Below are 15230 nucleotides of genomic sequence, written 5' to 3'. Positions count from 1 at the left end.
TATTTTTTTTTTTAAATTCCTGGAGACTGTAGAATATTTTTGCATAGGAAATCCAGTGAATTGCCATAAATGGGGTCGATAGGGAAGAACAGCTCCTGTGGAAAGTTGATTCGATCCTGCACGCCATCTTAAAAGAATCTGAGTGCCTAAAAATAAGTCCATTAGATACAAGAGCAGAATTGGGCTGTTTGGCCCATCAAGTCTGCTTCGGTAGATCAAGAAGAAGGCAGTGTGGTATAAAACATGATCCTTCAAGGATAACTTCTCCCCCACATGTCCATAAGCAGCTCAAGTCACAACAGTACATAACCAGTGAGTTTTGTTATTCTTTCCTGTAGTAATAACCCAAAAGCTGATGATATAGAAGAAACACAGAGGCAATGATATGTTTGTTTTCTGGAATTCCCATAACGTGAGTTCTATTCAATGATGAAATGTACAAACAGAATTAGCCAACATACCATATCATTCCATGTAGTTATTTGTTGGTTTATTCATTCATTCATTCATCTATCTATTTACTTCAGTGTTCTGTTTGTTTTTCCTTTTAAGTTTATTGCAGTGAGACTGATTGGCTGACTCTCTCCTTCATTTGCATGTGGCATCTTCCCACACATTAATTCACTGCATTCCTGTGCATCCCTGACCCTCTCACTGTACAAATACTCAAAATATTTTCACACTTACTTTCTCCTTTAGCCCTTCAATGATCTGCTTTGTCACTTAAATCAATCGGAGACAAAAAAATGAACTGACAGAATTATGACCTCCTGGTATTTTGAATGTGAAGAATATTCAGAACGAGGAAATAAATTCCAATGAATAGACTGAAAGTTTTTTATATAGTATCCAAAACCATCAGGGTTTTATTCTAATAAATCTGGTAACTCAATTTTAGATCTCTCTATCTCTCTAACTCTCTATCTCTCTTTCTAACTCTCTCTCTCTCTAACTCGCTCTATCGCTCTATCTCTCTATCACTCTATTGCTCTATTGCTCTTGCTCTCTCTTTCCATTTCACTCTATCTCTCTCCCACTCTTTCTCTCTCTCCCTTTTTCCTCAGCACACGTTCTGTTCAAAGATACAGAATTGCAAGATCATTAGAATACAAAAGAGACCATTAATTCCATGTCAGCTTTTCATAGAGCCAAGTCCTGCACCTCCACTTATTCTCCTCAGTCTGGAGATTTTCCCAACATCACAGAAAGCAGATTTCGGCTACAACACCCCCACAGTATGTCATCAAGACAGCTGAATGTACTGGATAAAGCAAAATCTACTTCATTGCTAGAGTTGGTAGAACTGGAGCCTCACTTAGGTTCCATCCTAACCTATGAGGCTGTCTGTATTTGCACATTCTCCATATTTGTGGGCATGACCACTATCTCACTACTTTTTTCTCTCTTACTGCACTACTTACTTAATTCAACTTTTTAAGTATATATATACTTACTGTAATTTATAGTTTTTATGATCATGTATCGCAATGTACTGCTGCTGCATAACAACAAGTTTCATGACATATGCCAGTGATATTAAACCTGATTCTGATTCTGAGCTGCTGGGGATGTCAGCAGAACACAATATCAGATTAGTGTATATAGTATTAATTTAGAGGACTGAAAAATTGACTAGTTTGCCCTTTGGAAAGCTGACATGGACTTTGTAGACCATTTGTAATGCTGAGTAACTATGGGTTATAAGGATTTCAAGCCCTAAATAATCCTGGAACCAATCACCGATCTCGTCATAGGAGACACAAAAGACTGTAGATGCTGGAATCTGGAGCAACATGCAATCTGCTGGAAGAACTCAGTGGGTTGAGCTGAATATGTGGGAGGAAAGGACTTGTCAATGTTCTGAGTTTTGACGCAGGTTTCAACCCAAAACATCATCAGTTCCTTTCCTCCTACATATGCTGCTTGACCCACTGAATTATTCCAGCTGATTATTTATTACTGCATACCTAGCCTGCGTGTTCCAATGCACTGAGATCACCGATATCTAAGTAACAAAGAGAAAATTATCCAGGTGAATCTATAACCGAGAGAAATCCAATCCAACTAATTTGCATTTCACTAATCATTCACAGTCATCAGAATCAAGTTTAATATTATCGGCATATGTCGTAAGATCTGTTAACTTTGTGGCAGCAGTACAATGCAATACATGATAAACAAAAATAAAAGAATTATAGTGTCTATATGTATATTCAATAATTAAATTAAGATAAGTTGTGCAAAAAGGTAGTGTTCACGGGTTCAATATCCATTTAGAAATCAGATGGCAGAGGGGGAATAAGCTGTTCCTGATTCGCTGAGTGTGTGCCTTTAGGCTTCTGTACCTCCTTCCTGACGGTAACAGTGAGAAGAGGTTAGGTAATGGAAGATATTGTTTACTATGCTTTCAGCAACTATTGTCTGACCAATATCGATATACACTTCTATTGATATTGGTCAGAGAGTGGACAGCTTGGTTCCCAGTGTGACAATGGCTAACACCAGAGGATATCCTTGTGAAGTGAGTAGAGGAAAGCTTAGCGAAGGTGTCAGAGATAGTTTTTTTTACACAAGAGTCTTGAACGCAGTGTCCCATGAGTGGTGGTTGAGCCTGATACATTAGGGGCATTTAAGAGACTTGTAGAGAGATACATGGATGAAAGAAAAATGGGAGGGTTATAGGCTATGTAGGAGGAGGGGTTAGAATGCTCATGGAATATGTTAATATAAACTGGCACATCATGATCCAAAGAACCTGTACTGTGCTCGATTGTTTCCTGTTCTTGGTTTTAATGTTTTAAATGTGGTGTGCCAGGGTTGGGGTGGGTGGTATTTGCTATATTACTGCAGTCTTGATCCAACTGTGGACAAAAAAAAACTAAAAGCCAGAGAGTATTGCAGTTACTTTGCATCTTTTATCTATAAATTGAGGATGTCCAAAGCACTTCATAGCTGGCGAGTTACACACACAAAATGCTGGAGGAACTCAGCAGGTCAGGTAGCATCAATGGAAAGGAATAAACAGTTGATGTTTCTGGTCCTGACCCTTCATCGGGACGTGCTTCTACTCATAGTGAGTTAAGGATTGTAATATAGCCAATACTACAGTGTAAAAGGTCCACCAGCCAAAAGGTCCAAAATAAATGGCAACAGGCTTTACAGTGATTACATATTAATTGGGCTGTTCTGAAGGAAATAAGGGGTAAATTATTATGCAAGGCACTAGAGATGATTGTCCTTTACCACTTTGAGGTATTGACAGCCTTTTCTAATAGAAAACATTAATGGAAATGTAGCATTGCAGTGGTTCCAACTTTTTTTATGCCATGGACTAATGCCATTTAAGCAAGGGATCCGTGGACCCCAGGTTGGAAACCTCTGACCCAGAGCACTGTGTTCTCTGCAGCGAGACTGAACCTTTTATGTACCACCTGACCTAAACAAGACTGTCATTAATTGATCCATAGCTGACACTATACCAGGACCCATTGATCAGATGAAAGTGACTGCCGTTGAAATAAGGTTTGTATTTCACAACTGGTGGCATCTAAGACCATAAGATATAGGAGCAGAGTTGGGCTGTTTGATCCATCATGTTTTCTCTGCAGAAGTCATTAAAAAAAACTTTAAACCAATGAGAATTGGGAAGGAGGGGTTGTGTCTGATGGTTGGAGTCACACCTCACACAAAGGAAGATGGTTGGGTGATCTAATGTTCTCACCCTCAGGCCTCTGCAGCAAATTTTTTGCTCAGCCCAACTTCCTTTTGTTACTTCATTGAAAAACTTGCTCTTTCATGAAGTCTACATACTCTTCTATTTGTATATCCTCAGATAATGATGCAGCAAGATACTGGAAACAAATAGATGTAGGCTGGCATGTGACAAGTAGTATTTACAAGTTGTGGTGCCAAGCAATGGCCATCTCCAACAAGAATAAGTCTAATAAATAGCCAATGATTTCAACAACATTAGCTTCAAATCTCCCTTCTCCAGCACTCTGGAGTCCTACTGGGCCAGCCTCATAAATAGTTTGGCTGCAAGAGCAGTCAAGATGCTGGGGTTCATGTGGTAAGTGACTTCCATCCTGACTCATCAATTGCATCCACCAACCCCAATGCACAATTCCAGTAAATGTGGCAAAGAACATTCAGAAGACTCGGCACTATTCAAGTTATCTACCCGATCACTTAGAGCCCCTCTCTCTCATGGCTTTTCCCTTCTCTCATGGCAATGAATTGCCTCTTTGTTCTCTTCTCTCTTCCTCCCTACCTCCCTCATTGCCTCTCTCTGAGACAGCCCCTTTTCACCCACTACTTCACTCTGGGATCATCCTTATGTCACTCACTGATTCCCTCTGGGACACCCCTCCACCTCCCTCACTGTCTCTCTCTGGAACACCTCCAATTCCCCAATTACCTTACTTTGGTACCACATCTCCATTTCCTCCACTACCTCCCTCTGCCCCTTCATTTCCCTCACTGCCTCCCTCTAGGGCATCCCCTCCTTCCTCAGTACCTCTCTCTGAGTTATCCTCTCCGTTTCCCTCTCTACCCCATCTGAAACATACCTTCATCTCCCCCATCGCTTCCCTCAGGAGCATCACTTCCATCTCTCTCGCTGCTCCCTTGGGACCTCCCCTCTGTTTCCCAACTTAGTCCCTTTGTAATCCCCCTGCACCTGCCTATCTCTGGGACCACCTCCTCCTCCGCTTCTCATCCTCTCCCTTACTGGCTCCCTGGGACCCCTCCACCTTCCTCGCTGTCTTTGGAAACTCCTATCGCCTATTCTCTCTTGAGGTGTTCCTCCTGCCTGTGTGAATTCTCCCCTCTCTTTTTTGCTATCTCTCTCTCCCACTCTCCCCACTCTCTCTCTCTCTCTCTCTCTCTCTCTCTCTCTCTCTCTCTCTCTCTCTCTCTCTCTCATTTCTCCCTCTCTCTCCCCTTTCTCCCTCTCTCTCCCTCTTTCTCCGCTTTGCACTTTTCCTGATTTCCTCAAAATCTTTTGCCGAATTTGTGTATTAGCCACTCAACAGCGCAATGCTCCGAGCGACCTGCCTCGGTCCTACAGCCCTGGGCTCAATTCCAGCTTCCCTCAGCCTTTGAGAATGAGGCAGTAATTCCTTCGACACTTGCAATATTGGCGTATCGCAGCTTAGACGTAGCTGCCTGCGATTTATAACTTTCGAGGGCGAAATCTTTGAAGACTGGGTAAATAACAACTGTTTGCACGGTGTCGTCGGAAACCCCGGAGAGGAGGTGGAAGGGGGTGGACGATGGGGTTTCGACCCCACACACACGGGCGCCGATGATGCAAAGGATTGGAAATTTATAAACCGTAGCTCGCCCCCAGCCTCCGCTTCACATCATATCTCTCTCATCACGTCTCCTCTGTGGACCCGCACGCAGCATCCGTGCGTCACCGTAGCTCAGTCTAACTCGGTGGCTTGTAGCTGCTGAACCCCCGCGCCGGATTGCGATCATTTCTCGGACTCCCCCGAAGGTTTTTTTTTCCCTCATTTTCACTGGGATTTTCCCGTTCTGAACGCTGGTCAGTTTCTGCTCTGGGGCTAGTTTCAACCCCCCCCCCCACCCCCTTCCTTCCCCGGCAACCACTTACCCTGTGATTGCAGCGGCTGCTTCCAACAGATGACTTTATTTATCTCTCTTTGAAAGAGCATCGAAGGGACGAATGTGATAAAAAGGAAGAAAAGGCGCGCAGATGGGAGGATGTTTTGAAGGGGGGAACCGGTTTCTCCTGCCTGATCTTATCTGACCCCCCCACCCCCGTCTCTCCTGTATATGGGAGCGCATTATCGGCTGGAAAGGCGTCGAACAAGCTGTAACAGTTTCAGACACTGACCATGTCGGGTTGGCCTGCCCTACCCTCTCGGGGAATTCTGTGGAGGATTTTGTGGGTTTCTTGCAGTTTGCAGAACTGTTTCTGGGTTCTGGGCTGCCCGGGTAACTGTAAATGTAAAATCAGCCAGATTTACTGCAATCAGCCCGACAATGTCACCATCTTCCCGGTCCTGGATTTGCAAGAGATGGCGAACGTCACAGAAATGTGAGTAAGACTTGTCTTATTGCCTTAAATCGTGAGTCTTTCTTGTTTAAATTTCCTTGCACATACCTTGCGGGCAGTGAACACGTTCGTTGTGGACGCGGGTCGATCGCCCGCCGACCTTCTTTGGGCCAGAAAGGTGCGAGTTTTGACTGACTGCTTAGTTGCAAATAAAGAAATGTAAATCAGACGAGAGAAGCCGCGGCCGGAGCTAATTGTGATAGCTGGAAGTTAGAATACATTATTGGATTTGGAGACTGTTCCATTCCTAACTGCACTGCAGCTAAAACAGAAACCTATCGTGCTACCTGATGTGTCTTTTTTAATCTTGAGAAAACTAAGTAAAACAAAATCAAGATGATAATGGACATTTGTAGAAAACTGTAGCAGAATTTTAAAGAAGTAAGGTCAATGCGCCTGGTGCTGGTGCTTAGTGTTCACTGCTTGGATGTGCCAGTGGTGGGGTCGCGTAGGTTAAAGGCAGAATATGTACCCTTATCTTAAAAAAAACTTTCTCCCGATCACCTCCACCCCAGCGCATTCAACTGATCGCGTTCGCCCGGTGCACAGGCGCCTGTGCATCTCGTTCGGTTGCCAGCTACACACTGCAGGCACCTGGAGGCAGTGAGAAACAGGAACGAAACCACAGAAATCTGCAGTACACGGGGAATGCTGCGGCGGCTTTATTCGCAAACATTTCAGACACTACAGACATTAAGACACGGTCTTCAAATTAGTAATCCCAGTAACTCCAGACCGCCCGAGAGGGGAGGAGGGATCTGGCGGCGTTGAGCTAATTTAGTGTCCTCGGAGATCCACCAGGCCCACCAACTCCCCCTCTCACCTCGCCACTTCCTTGCATCCCAGTGTCTGTCTCCATCTCAAACCTTGTCTCGCAGTTCTGGGGATCAACCCTTCCCTTTCTGCGTCGCTGTGTGTCTCTATCTGTCTGTCCTGGTCTGAATGAATATCTGTTATGTCTGATTTCCAATCCTTTCTCCACTCAAGAGTCCTGACAGCTGGGGCTCTCGTCTCCTTATTTTAGCATCTGCCCCCCCCCTCTCGGTTTTGTTTTCTATCCGTGGCGGCAGCACCCCCCCCCCCACCTGCCCAGGTATCTGTCATTCCCTAACTCCCCCACTCTCGACCTGGTGATTGTCAGTTTCCCTTCCTCAGAACGCATATTTCAGTCCCCTCGTGTCCTGCTTTCCATTAATCGACAGTCAGGGGTGACTCGCCCTGGCCTCTGATTCGGACCATTTGGGGCGCAAATTCCAATTGATAACAATCGGAGCTGACACTTCAGCACCATTCTAGAAGGAGTGCCGACCTGTCAAATGAGGCATGAGAGCGAAGTCCCATTTACTCTCTCACCTGGACAAGATCACTACAATGGTCATATCTCCGGGAAGAGCAGGAAGTTGTTGCTAACCAATAGTTTACTAAACGTGCCGGTTAATCGCGATTACTGTTTGTGGAACTGTCCCCACAATGGCTGTCATATTTCAACACTAATGCACTTTGGAACATCTGGTGAAGTATATTATAATCTTCTCGCCTCTGCCCTCCTGTCCTCTTCCCTGGCAAATGGGAATCTGGTCTGGAATCCCTTACTGACTGGGATGCGAAGAATTAATTCTCTTGCCCTTGACACACTGCCTGTTTGGCGGTAGTTCACTCTGATGATACCGCTTACCCGCGTTTCCTTCATTAGCATTTCCCCTTCAAAAGACCGGACGGGGACGCAATTTCCGCACTAGTGAACTTTGCTGTAACTGTGGCGAATGTCGCTTGGAGAGGTTTGGACCAACACCCGCCCTTTAATGTGAAGACTGACTGGTCTTAAAAGTCCATCGTCAACCCCACGGGAAGTAGTCACAGGTAAAGTTCACGGCTGTGCCTTCTACACATTTTCATATTTAATTTATTTCTATGACTCATATAAGCAAAATTAAATATTTGCAGTTTGTTTTGTCAGGAATCTTGTCCTAACTTTAGAACGTCAGTGGAACTCCCCCACCTGCCGTCCCTTTCAATAGTCACTGGCGCTTCATTACAGGCACCATGGGCACTTTACTATTTTAGACATCTGCGGGGCTCTGGCGTGATTGTTCGGTCTGGGGATCGACAAGATGCTTGATGCAACAGCAGGTCTAGCTACCAACACATAGGGGAGGCTGCAGGACAACATTTTAAACTGTGCCGAACCGTTAGGATACTGCACCTCTGCTTCACCACAGCTGCACGATTTGAGCACAGCTGAAGCGACGTCCCCCGCGTTCAGCCGGTGTGAGGAGAACTGTTAAGGATTTCTGCTCTTTCCCCCGTTCCAGTGTTGCCGGGTGTCAGGAGTTAACGAGTTAATATGTGCTCTAACGTAAAATTTAGACTCGTGACGCCGGGTTTGAACTCTAGAGACGTCGAAAACTTGTTTCCGGACTGGGATTGGGATCTCCCAGGTTACAGTAACAGACTAGCCTGAAATGAGGCTTTTAAAATTTGCTTCGTGCCTATAGACGAGCATTGTATAAACAGTTGGCACGAGAAGTTATATATTTTTTTGCAAATAATTCAATACTCAGTGTTCAACCAAGTTGAGGTTACGTTGACAGTCGTCATTTAATCACACACGGAGTCTTTACTTTTAGTTAATCGTCACAGTAAATATTAGAAAACTAAATACTCGGGTTGAGACACAATGAGCGAGTGTCAGCGATGCAAAAGATCTCTTATACCTCCCCCCCCGGGTCTTCAGCCAGAATAGGAACCTTGGGAGGGCGACAGCAAGGTCAAGAAAAGCCACAACCTCTTCCCTCCCCACGCTGGCTCCGGCAACAGTTCCAGGGCTGAAGCTCCAACTGAAACAGGTGTTAAGTTAGAAATGACCCAGACTATACTGGAAGTAAAAGCAGAAAGCTGGTGGCAGTGCTCGTCAGAACAAGCAGCACATGTGGGTCAGTTACACTCAACGTTCTTTGGCCGGCATTTAGACAGCTTGAAAAGTTAACTATGTTCTGATTCCACAGATGGTGCTCGACCTGTTGAGTACATCTAATATGAGTAGCTGAGTTCTCGCTCCCATATTCGCTATTCTTAAAACTGATTCACTTTCACACTTTGCTTTAGAGTTATAAAGCACGGAAACAGGCACTTCGGCCCAACTCTTCTGTGGCGACCAAGGTGTCTGCGTTTTCCTAATCTCCCTCTAATCCTTTACTCTTCATGTACCGGTCTAAATATTTTAAATGGTCTAATTGTACCCAACTCTACTATTACCTTAAACATAAGATCATAAAACATTGGAGCAGAATTAGGCCATTCATCCCATCGATTCTACTCCACCATTCCATTAAGGCTTATATGAACCCTTCCCCCAACCCCATTCTCCTGCCTTCTCTACAGATTCAGCACCCTCTGGCTTAAGAAATTCTTCCTCATCCTAGGTTTAAAGGGACGTCCTTGACTGTCCCCACTGGTCCCAGACTCCCCAACAATAGGAAATATTCTCTCCACTTTCGCTCCATCTAGGCCTTTCGATATTCGTTAGGTTTCAACAAGATCCGCCCTCATTCTACTGAACTCCAGTGAGTATAGGTCCAGAGCAATCAAACGCTACTTCTGACAGCTCGCTCTGTATACCCACCACCCTAATTGTGTATCTGTCCCTCGGATCCCCTTTAAGTATTTCCCCTCTCGCTTTAAGGCTCCAGCCTCTGGCTTTAGACTCACCTACCCTGGGGAAGAAAGACTGTGACTCTCTCCATATTCTGAAGAATAAACACCACGAATGAAGCAAACGCGGAACTAAAGGGAAAAGCAGAACGTAAATACAGTGACAAACCTACAAAGAGAGCTTGTGTGTGGTAGAGCTGGTGAAGGAGAGAAATAAATCAGGCCAAAGAAAAGTTCAGGAAGTCGGACAGGCTGCGATAGTGATGGACTGGGAAATCGCATCAGTTACACCGAGGATGGGCGGCAAAGACTAATAGCAGCTCACCAGTTGATATTTAAAGATTAAACATTGAACAAAATCGGTGTGTTTATCAGTAGTTTATTGCTGAATGCAAACAACCCCCCCCCTTAAGTTTTTAAGTCGGTTCACGAATTGGTATAAAATCATCTCAAGGTCATGGGCGTAATATTATCAGTCAATGTACCATGAACAAATGCCATGCTTTTCAGGGAAAATAATTGCTTAATGTGCAATCTATTGAAAGCCGAATTAAATTTAGCCGCCCAATATTGCTCCTGCGATGCTCTGGTAACAATTGTAAATAAAAACGACTGAACCAGTGAGGACAGCAGGGCGCTGGACTAGTCAATAACCCCACAGATGGAGTGGTTTCAGGCTTCACCAAAGGCGGAATCTTGAGTCGAGTAACGTGTTCTGAGCTAGTCTCCGGGGATCTACGGGTTCAGAAGTACTCTTTGCAATTCTGAATGTAAGATAACAAAAAGGGGGTAGTTTTATTCTGACCAGATTCTCTGATCTAGGATATAGTTACTAAGGGACTTTTTTGCAACCAGGCGCCTTGTGTAATTTCAAAGTTGAATAACATAATCCAGAAACACAAGGACACAAAGTAAAATATTGAAAGTTCGTCGTGTCTAGTGCATCAGGCAGGAAAACGACTCGTTTCCATTTCAGTTCTGTGGGCTCCCATTTCCCTTTAAGGTAGAACGAGGCCATACAGCCACACAAATCTACACTTGGTACTGTCCCATCAATCTCATTTTCCCCTATTATTTTCCAATAACGTCATCACGGCCGCTGAAGGAGCCAATGAGAGATTTGCAGAGGCTAGGCAGGGTGTGATTGTTGCGATGGGGCTGAACGGGATGTTCAATGCATTTCTGCTGTTTACCGATACCCTCTAATTACTCCTAGTATAGAGAATGGAGGTGGTCCATGCATTCACAAATGCTTCTTCCCCGTTTTGAGTGGTCACAGACAAGGGAATACCTTGAGCTAGAAGGGATGTTACCTTCTTGAAGCACTTACCCTGATGGTGCAGTGACTGTGTTTGGGAGTCTGGTACGAGGCAGAGAAATGATGATGTATTCAGATGAGGATGTAAACCACTCATCAGGCTATGTCGGGTCCACATTGGCCTTACACAGAGTATTACTATTGCTTGGCCAATGGGCAAAGCTCAATGGGCATCTGAAATGAATAGTATTTTTGAGTGAAGCATTATAACAGTGAGTTGTCTTACTAAGGCTGATATTTAATAGAGCAACCCATAAGAAGCTGGGAGAGCTTAGTGGGGAGGTAGCATCTATGGAGAGAAATGGACAGTTAACCTTTCAAGTTGAGACCATTCACCTGTTCTTCATCTTGAGTCCAGATTAAAGTCCTTGACCTGACATGCCAATTGTCCATTTCAACCTTTGGATGCAACTTTGCCCATTGAATTATTCAGCGTTTTGTGTTCTGCTTCTTGTGCCTGTGATACCCAGTAGACAGTGGCACAGGGTGGTTTGGGACTATTCCCCTCGTGCTTCTGATTGAAAAGATTGCAGGACCCTGAAATTTCTGTATCCACGACACAACAATTCCAAAGACGTACTGTACGTGTTAGTAAGCTGTGGGCATGCTATGTTGCTGCTGGAAGTGTGGAGGCGCTTGTGGGCTGCCCCCAGCACATCCTCGGAGCGTGTTGGTCATTGACTCAATGCATTACACTGTGCGCACATGTCACAGATGCTAATCTTAACCTTCTGGTAAATACTTAGAAACGACACTGTTTATTGAGAGCAATCTGTCAGAAGTTAACAAGAAAATCCATGGAAAGCACAAGGGAATAGTCCAATAGCTCAGTGTAACTGTCTAGAGTTATTGGATCTATTTTTATAAGTGTAACTCCTGAATCTACCACAGGCCTGTCAAGTGGTAGACTTCAGTTGGTGAGGTGACAGTGTCTAATAAACATAATGTATTATCTCAAAATGGCTTTTATTTTGTTTTGCGGAACAACTCTAATAAATCAACTGAACAATAGGTCTGTGGATCTGGCAAAGAGCATCCAAATGATGCTGCTAAACATTTGAAGAGATTGCGGCATCCATTTCTTCCGATTAGCATATAGATAGAATTGGTTGTGATTATATTGATCCATCTCAATGTATAAAGAGCTCAATGCTTACACATATTCCCATCTAATGATTATATGTATGCTTTTTCAAATCTAATTAACATTCTCGGTCACTTTGAAATCTACGATCCTGATTTTAAAATGACTTTCCCTGTAGGTACCTGTCATTTTTTTGGCCAGATGTAATAAATAATTAATACCTATTAGATGCATTAGTACTGTGAATGCACCACTGATGAGGTAAGGCTAGCCCGACTCTGGGTTTTTAGACCATCAGATATCGGAGCAGAATTAGGCTATTTGACCTATTGAATCTGCTCCGCCATTCCATTATGGCGGATATATTATCCCTCTCAACCCCCATTCTGCTGCCTGCTCTCAAGGATCTATCAACCTCAGTTTAAATGTTTTCAATGACTTGGCCCCCCAAGGCCATCTATGGCAATGGATTCACCACCTCCTGGTTAAAGACATTTCTCCTCATCCCTATTCTAAAGGGACATCCTTCTATTCTGAAGCTGTGCCTTCTGGTCTTCAACTCCCCCACTCCAGGAAACATCCTCTCCACATCCATTCAATGTAGGCCTTTCAATAGTCGATAAGTTTCAGGGACATGAGTACAATTTTCTTGGGGGTGGAATTCTGTTTTGTGTGTGAGCGAGCATGTGTACTCAGTTATACATTTGTGTCACAAAGTAGTCCTCTATTTAATGCTGTTGTAATCTCTAAGTGGGTTCTAAGGGGGTGGATTGGCCCCTATTAACTGGGTACAAAAATATATGGCAATACAAATAGTGCAGATTGAGGGGTTGTGTGACCTTATGTCCAATTCAAGATTTTCTTCTGAAATAAAGTGTTTGAAGTCCTGAAGAAGGGTCTTGACCCAAAACTTTGACTGTTTATTCATTTCCATAGATGCTGCCTGACTGGCTGTACTCCTCCGGTCTTTTTGTCTGTGCGTGTTTGAAGAAGGTCTTTTCCCTCCACCCTAAATGTCTTTTCCTTCCTGAGAAAGGTTCCCTGCTTCGATTGAAAACTAATTGCAGCAGTAAGTTGTTTCATGAAGAGAGAAGGTGATAGCCCAATGACTGGCTGAATTTTACCGAACCATCAGAGCAATAAGATTCCCGTGATTGCTTTGCTGTTTGCGTTAACTGGACTCAGTTAAGTGGAGCTTGGCCTCAGTTATTTGTCTGGATAGCCTGCGCTATAAGGGAACATTCGCCTAGGGTTATGGCTTATGATCATGATATAGAGATGCATAATAGAATGTCTAGTTCTTTTACATTGCCAGGCTCCTAATACCATTGAGTCACTGGCATTACTCTGCTCTTGTATTCTTGAGCTCACATAAACCTTCCGCATGATTAAGTAATTCATTTTAAGCTATTGATCTAATTAGAGTCAACTTTATTTAGTTTATGCTCTAACAATTATAGGAAAGTAAAGTTTTCACAATAATCTTGTCTTTTCATGTGCTAAAAACAGATTCTAAATGCATCTGTAATGGAAGTGTTGCTTATAAGGATTAATTACAGGATCTGTAATGAATGTGCCATCGAACCCTATTGTGTTTCCAAATCTGGGTGCTACTTAAATAATTCATTGTGCAGGGGGTACTCAGTAATTAAGTCTACTTGGGATGATATAGAGCAGTGTGCTATAGAATGCAGAGTGGATTGTTTGAATGCCTTCCTGACCTCAGATCGGAAAACATAAAGTCAGCATTGAATTCAAATGTGTTTTCAACAGGCGAAGAGTGAACACAGTATCCTCAAATGTACATTACAGGTTCAATCAGTGGGCACTATTGAACATCATATAACCTAGTGGTTCATATATAGAGAGGTAATGATTCCTATTCACACAGTGGTTTCTGACACAGCAGTCAAGCATTCTTATCTATGGGTGGTATCTATTTGACCACAGCCTGATGCTCCTGCTGTTCTTGTAATGTTCTGCTTCTTCATGTGTTATTTATGTCCAGCACTTACCAATATTCTTTCTTTTAAATAACATTTCCAATACTCAATCAATTTAGGAAGGACTACATGAAGAATAATTTGTTTAAACCTATCTCTGCCATATGGTTCAGGTTTGTAGCTTGTGTGAAAACTTGGTAAAATTTATCTTGCTGGTTTTTACTTTGCTGTTTAATGGTCTTCCTGATTACAGTTATTTCCTATTTTATAAAATAGGATAAACTACTGAATGATTATAGTTGGCTTGAGAAAATTCAATAACCAGTCTGTCACTTCCTGGTATACTCAAAATTATAACATTGTGAAACTGCATATGTCAAAGAAAGAGGCTATTCAGCCCATCAAGTTCATGCAGCTCTTTTAGGACAATCCAGACAACCTCATTCCCTGTACCCTTTAGAATAGGTTTCCCCAGTGCTGTATAGAACATAGAACTGTCCAGTACAGGAGGAAGCCCTTCAGCCCACAATACCTGTGCCAAACATGATGCCAAATGGAACTAACCCCATCTACCTGCTGAGGATTCATATCCCTCCATTCCCTTCATATTTATGTGTGTCTCTGAGTACCTCCTAAATGCTGTCATTATGCCTGTATCTGCCACTGCTCCTGCTAGCACTTTCCAGACATCTAACAATCTGTATATCAAAAGCCTTCCCTGTGCATCTCCCTTAAATTTTACCCGTCTCAGCATGAAGCTATGCTTCCTCAATTATTTTTTGAAAGGTTTCAGTGATACACCATCCTTCCATAAAGTGAGGTCCGGACCATATTCATCCTGCATACGAAACAAAATCCCTCATATCCAGCTGTGCACTTTGACTCTCTTATTGCACTACCGACTGTCTGCAGAATCCACCCTACATCTCACCAAGCTAATTTCAGCTACCTCTCTGACCTTGGCGACTGAGATGAACGTGATTCGCATCATCATGAGGGCACTATTTCCTCCAATATTCCATTGCAGGGAGCACATCATACCGGCTTGGACACTTGGCCTTTACTCTTGGATTGAAAGTCCTCTAACCCAAACACGTTAGAATCACAACAAGTATCTCAAAGATGAAAACCCACTTACCTTCTCAAAGTAAC

At 43.5% G+C, this 15230-nt stretch overlaps 1 protein-coding gene across 2 annotated transcripts in view; it reads left to right on the top strand.

The window, feature by feature from the left end:
• The first annotated feature begins 5191 nt into the window (after nt 1–5191).
• Nucleotides 5192–15230, top strand: part of LOC140718912 (NT-3 growth factor receptor-like) — an 878600-nt gene continuing 868561 nt past the window's right edge. Inside the window, exon 1 of one of the 2 annotated variants that reach the window (XM_073033211.1) lies at nt 5192–6064. In XM_073033211.1, coding sequence (XP_072889312.1) covers nt 5862–6064 — 203 coding nt within the window. In that variant the 5' untranslated portion in view covers nt 5192–5861. Of the gene's footprint in view, nt 6065–7725; nt 7943–15230 lie in introns of those variants that run through there. The other variant, XM_073033212.1, reaches the window with a different exon arrangement.

This window comes from Hemitrygon akajei, chromosome 30 (genome assembly GCF_048418815.1).
Source record: "Hemitrygon akajei chromosome 30, sHemAka1.3, whole genome shotgun sequence".
NCBI lineage: Eukaryota > Metazoa > Chordata > Chondrichthyes > Myliobatiformes > Dasyatidae > Hemitrygon > Hemitrygon akajei.
This window is presented reverse-complemented; position numbering and strand designations above follow the sequence as displayed.